Source organism: Sinocyclocheilus grahami, unplaced genomic scaffold (genome assembly GCF_001515645.1).
Source record: "Sinocyclocheilus grahami isolate Dianchi unplaced genomic scaffold, SAMN03320097.WGS_v1.1 scaffold67.1, whole genome shotgun sequence".
Lineage (NCBI taxonomy): Eukaryota > Metazoa > Chordata > Actinopteri > Cypriniformes > Cyprinidae > Sinocyclocheilus > Sinocyclocheilus grahami.
In genome coordinates this window covers 1,272,603-1,277,800 of record NW_015505246.1, presented here as the reverse complement: position 1 = coordinate 1,277,800, position 5,198 = coordinate 1,272,603, and the positions used below count along the sequence as shown (strand labels likewise).

Below are 5,198 nucleotides of genomic sequence, written 5' to 3'. Positions count from 1 at the left end.
AGATAGATAGATAGATAGATAGATAGATAGATAGATAGATAGATAGATAGATAGATATTTTTAAATGAGGCTAATAGAATTTTGTATTTCATTTATATATTTAATCAAATATAGATGTGAATAGACAGCATCGGAACATGTATAGAGAGAAATCTTAGCTTTAGCAGGGGCAAACTGAACATTCCCACTGAGATTGTACGATGTGGAATATGAGATGCTGAGTTCAGCTGGAGCCGAGTTCATGTGTGCTTAACACATCTGTCACAAGGCAGAGGGTTCAACAGTGCAAAACAGGGGTGAGGAGGGCATAAATGAGATGAAGGTCAAATGTGTAACTGTACTACCCATAACTACTCAAATCCATTCATGCACACAGCAGTTCACATGTTGTGAAATGACAAGGCGTTATAGCTTAAACTGGTACCTCATGGTGTACAGCAATGTCCCATCATCCTTCAGTCTCAGAAGCTTGTTGGGCGTTGTCATGTTGTGAGCAATGGATTTTTTGCCATTAAGGAAAAAGGTGTCTGGTGTCCAGATATTACTGGCCAGCAGGTTATTCAGAGGTAGCATCTCCATCGGCCCCTTGAAACACAAACGTTCATCCTTCCAGCTTTGACGGAAAAACACATCAATGGTGTATTCCTGTTGAAAGAAAAACGTTAATGTCATTAGTGTGTACCTGAAGGAAGGTGAGGGACCCCAGGTCCTGTGATGAGGAGGAGGGGCCCACTGAGGCCTCCCCATAAACTTTTTCTCCAGTGGCCCATCAATACAGCAACGACCTTGCCTGAAGGCAGAATCAAATGTGTCACATGACTGAATATAAAAATAAACAATAGTATCATTCATCAGATCGCACTGTGACCTGCCTAAGATATTGCATGCAGAATATAAGGGAATGTTGCAGAGGTGAAGTAATGTCACAGATGGAGGCAGGGTTTAATGAAGGCGGTCTTGATGAAGAGACATCTCAGGTGGTAATTTGTAGCGGTCAATGAATGGTGGTTGTTCATGAAGAAAGATATGGTTGAAACACTTACCATCTCAGTATCTGACACTGGTCCAAAGCTGGTCACAAAGATGTTGGTTTTTATTTCTGTCACTTTCTCTGTAAAATCAAAAACAAATTGCGATTTTTTTTAGATCAAGTTCAATTTTGGCCATTGCATACATAGTTAGATAAATACATAAATACATAGATATACAGTAGTTATTATAGTGAACTAAAACTATAACTGAAACTAAAATTAAAACCATTAAAAAAAACTTTACATTAAACATTAACTGAAATAAAATATAATACAAAAAAAACATTATTTCAACTAGTTGCCAAGGTAACATTTTTAATTTTAATTTAGTTTAACTTTATATACTAAAATAACTAAAACTGAAATAAAAACTATAGACATATATAAAAAACAAAATTTAGTAATTACACCATAAATGCATATAATTCAAGTCTACTGTTTCACAGTCAACAGTCAACACATGGCTTATTGGCTAGATTTAAAACAAGGAAAAGTGCACTTTTAGATAAACAAGGCAATAATAGATGGCACTCGTGGTGGTAGTAAAGATATATTTAATTGAGTTTAAACGTGAATATGTCTATGAAAGATTGTATTACTGTACTGTGATAAAAGAGAATCACAATGCTGAAAAAGCATTTTCAGAAACAACGTTTGGATTTGAAGTCAAAATAATGGATAAATGTTGTGTTTGTGGTAAACAGCTGTGGATCAGGAGCGGATTGTCCTGTGCGAAAGCAAAATGAGTCTCGCGATAGGTTTTTTTTGTCCATATCGCACAGCCCTAATATATGTGCAGAATTTCCATTATATATATATATATATATATATAAAATAAATATATATTGTGTAAATATAATATATAAATATACAGAATTTCCACTGAAGTATGCTTTGATTCAGCCATATTATTTAGTTGCATTCATTTTTTTAATGAAAAGCAATTAATTTCATCCGCCTGATTGCACTTTCCTTCTCAAGGCACTAAATCAAGTTCAATGCCATCATTTGTCAATTGACCACGTTGCTGCTGCTACAGTTATGAGATGTGCTCCCTTGAACTCTCTCACGTGGAAACAGAGCAGCCTGTGTTTATTCTCTTTCTCTGCCATGCTTTCAACCTCTGAGAACAATGAACCTGCACCTTTGAAAAATAACGATAGCTTTCTCAAGGTCAGCAGCCACATTCATATCCCTCTCTCAACCTCTCTCTCTCTACCTCTGTCTCTAGCAAGAACACTGTAATTGAGAGTGCCAGGAAATAGTGGCCGTTTGATTTTCACAGAGGACCAGGCAATTTCAGCGATCACTTCTGCTCGGTGCAAACATCTGCTGTATAAAAACACAGATTTTTTTCCCTTTCTATGTACTTTTCCTTCCAGTTAGTGGATTGAATAGAAGCAGCATCTCTCTCTCTCTTTTTAATGAAAGTCCTTCATGCTGCTGTCACAATGGAATGTGCAGGCGTTCTCTCTGTTTTTCAAAAACCATCCTCCTTTATCTAAACACATCTTTTCAGAATAACTCCCGAAGGTCAATGCCAGACATTAATATACAAAGAAAAAACACTTTTCACTAAAGCACGATTTTGCTACAGATCAGATCATTTAGAGATGGAAATGGTATCTAGGCAGTTTACCTCCAAGCCCAGGTCGCAGTCTGTTATCGTAGCCATCCAGCAATCCATCCAGGATTCGTGTGAAAACTGTGATGTTATCATTGAGCTCTGACTCTTTAGGAATCCCTGTAGTAGTCTGGGAAAAGCTGATTCACAAGACCACAAAGATAATTAATAACTACAAGTATTAACTCTCATCCTCCTTTCAAACATGACCACAATGATAGAGTGGTCTGTAAATTTGAATCAATATGAATTAATTAAAGACATATGATATTTAACATTAATTGACTCCTGCAATGAACTAAAAAAAAAAAGAAAAAAGAAAAAGAAAGTTACACGTTAAACGTGCAATCTACCTCAGATGGCAGGTGAAAGTCATGAACAAAACACCGACCCACAGACTTCTCATTTTAGCGCTGCAATTTGGTCCCATATCCCATACCTGCAAAAGTCCAGGATAGGGAGTTCATTCCAGCACTATGATAATCTGCCCATTCTTCAGGGAAACTGAATGATGCACACTTTAATTTAAAAAGAAAATTTACAGGGAAAGACAAAGTTTTGTGGTGCTTACAAAAAGCATAAAATAGGATGATCAGTAAACAAAAACAAACAAACAAAAATCATCAAAGCAATTAAGCAAAAGTGTTAACCAAATACGTTTTCATTATTATTGATGCAATTACAATGCTGTCTTTATTTTATTTGAATTATAATGTTATTTAATCATTTGCTAATTAAAGTAATCATTCATTTTTACGCAATTCCAATGTCAAGAATCCGTTCTCTGTTTTGTGCATGTCCCCTGAACGCCAGTTTACAACATTTCCTTCAACGTGATCGTTTGTCAAAGCTGTAGGAGCGCTGAGTTTGCAGCAGCTGTAATTCATAGTTTTAACAGCCTCTGGCGTATAAACTTGTCGAACATTTGTAGCGAGTCCTTCAAAGCAGAGTTGAGCAGAGATAGTGTACAGTAAAAGCCTCGTATCTCACCTTAAATTCCTGAATGGTGCAGTGGATCCACGTTGAACAGCTGCAATGAATTCCTTTTGAAGCAGTGAGCAAAATCCCGCAACGTTCAGCTTACAGCTTTCAGCAGTAGTGTGATGCGTTGTTCTTCAGATATATCCAGTCTTAACCATACAGGCTCATTCTGCCGTACTCTCTTACGATTCAGTGACTGAAGAACCGCTGCAGAGCATCCCTTCCTTTCTTCCGCATCCCAAAGACCTCTTCATCACTCCTAAATCCAATTGAACGACAGTAACCAGACAGCACAACAGCCCTTAAAACAGTCTTTGTTTTCTCTCTCCCCCTATTCCCCCTCCAGTCAACACATCCCCTTTAACAGACCATTACTTTTTCCCCCTTCTTCCCTCAGAGGTAGTGTACGACATCTCAACGCTCATCTGCGCAACCGTTCAAGCGTTACAGAGTTTAACAGGGTTCTCCGTTTACCGGGTCGCCGGATTGGATCTCCCCACTCTATAGCCCGACTGTCACTCTAGTGGAATTTTTTGTTCATGTTTGGGACCAAAGTAATAGGACGTCACCTCTACGCGCGCTGCATAATTACCCCCCGAGGGAAATTTGAGCGGCCATTGGGGTTTGAAACTTATCTTGTTTGAGTTTATTCAGAGAAAAGCGCGATTACCCCGGCGCCGGCGTGCGTTACGAGCGCGGAAGCTAGAAAATGAGCGGATTTCCCAACAATTCAGCTTACTAGGCGTTTTTGTGCGCGAGCCTTTACCCCTAGGCAGCCCCCCCGCGCCAGGCTGGCTTCCTCTACACGCGGACTATTATATCTCCAATGGGGATATTTATGGTTTAAAAGTATCCGTTTTAGCCTACTCAATTAAAACGGGTTGTAAATGAGAGAATCGTCCTGAGGATAAATTAAAGCATGTGTGAATCTTAGCTATAAGTAATCAAGGTATCAGTCAAAGATAAATAATATTGATTTGATAGGACTAGATTCAAAAATGGTTTGCGAGAGCAGAGTTGATCATTGTTTTATAAAAGGCACAAGTAGTAATGAGGACAGCCATCAGAGGGAACTCTAATCCCACTTTTTTCTGATGCTGACTATTACTGCAGTGCTTCAGTCTATAAATGAAAACCTTAAAAAGCTCTACCTGCTCCAGTTTCATGTTGTTCATAAGTGAAAATAACTTATTGAACTAGTTTCTTTTATAAATGACACCCTATTGCTGATTTGGGCTGACAGGACATCTGGGAAATGTCTTAAATGTCCTACACATCATTAAAAAAAATGTGGCACAGCATTGTTCTAGAGATTATGCAAAATCCTAATCCAAAAGTATTCATATTATAACTTTAAAAACAAGCATGTGTATTAAAGAATCCCAAAACACACTCGCTATGGGTATCTAGAGTAAAGTAATGCATGTTGAAGACGTAACATTGATTTACAGCAAGAGAACCGAAGAGTCTTTGATTCAAGCGAGTAAATTAAACATCTGCTTTGGGTTGGCTTTAATGGTCACAGTGCTATTGGGGGGGGGGGGGGCCGGTTTCGGTTGGGG

At 38.3% G+C, this 5,198-nt stretch overlaps 2 protein-coding genes across 2 annotated transcripts in view; one reads left to right on the top strand and one right to left on the bottom strand.

Annotated features, from left to right (window-relative positions):
* The window catches only part of LOC107585151 (gamma-aminobutyric acid receptor subunit alpha-5-like), a 29,271-nt gene extending 25,028 nt beyond the window's left edge, over positions 1-4,243 (bottom strand). Inside the window, exons 1-5 of the mRNA XM_016272043.1 lie at positions 3,646-4,243; positions 3,009-3,094; positions 2,671-2,795; positions 1,044-1,111; positions 425-645 (exon numbers count right to left, since the gene is read on the bottom strand). Coding sequence (XP_016127529.1) covers positions 425-645; positions 1,044-1,111; positions 2,671-2,795; positions 3,009-3,085 — 491 coding nt within the window. The 5' untranslated portion in view covers positions 3,086-3,094; positions 3,646-4,243. The remainder of the gene's footprint in view (positions 1-424; positions 646-1,043; positions 1,112-2,670; positions 2,796-3,008; positions 3,095-3,645) is intronic.
* LOC107585149 (gamma-aminobutyric acid receptor subunit beta-3-like) overlaps positions 1-5,198 on the top strand; it is an 83,396-nt gene that overhangs the window by 15,630 nt on the left and 62,568 nt on the right. The gene's annotated exons all lie outside the window — the stretch shown is intronic.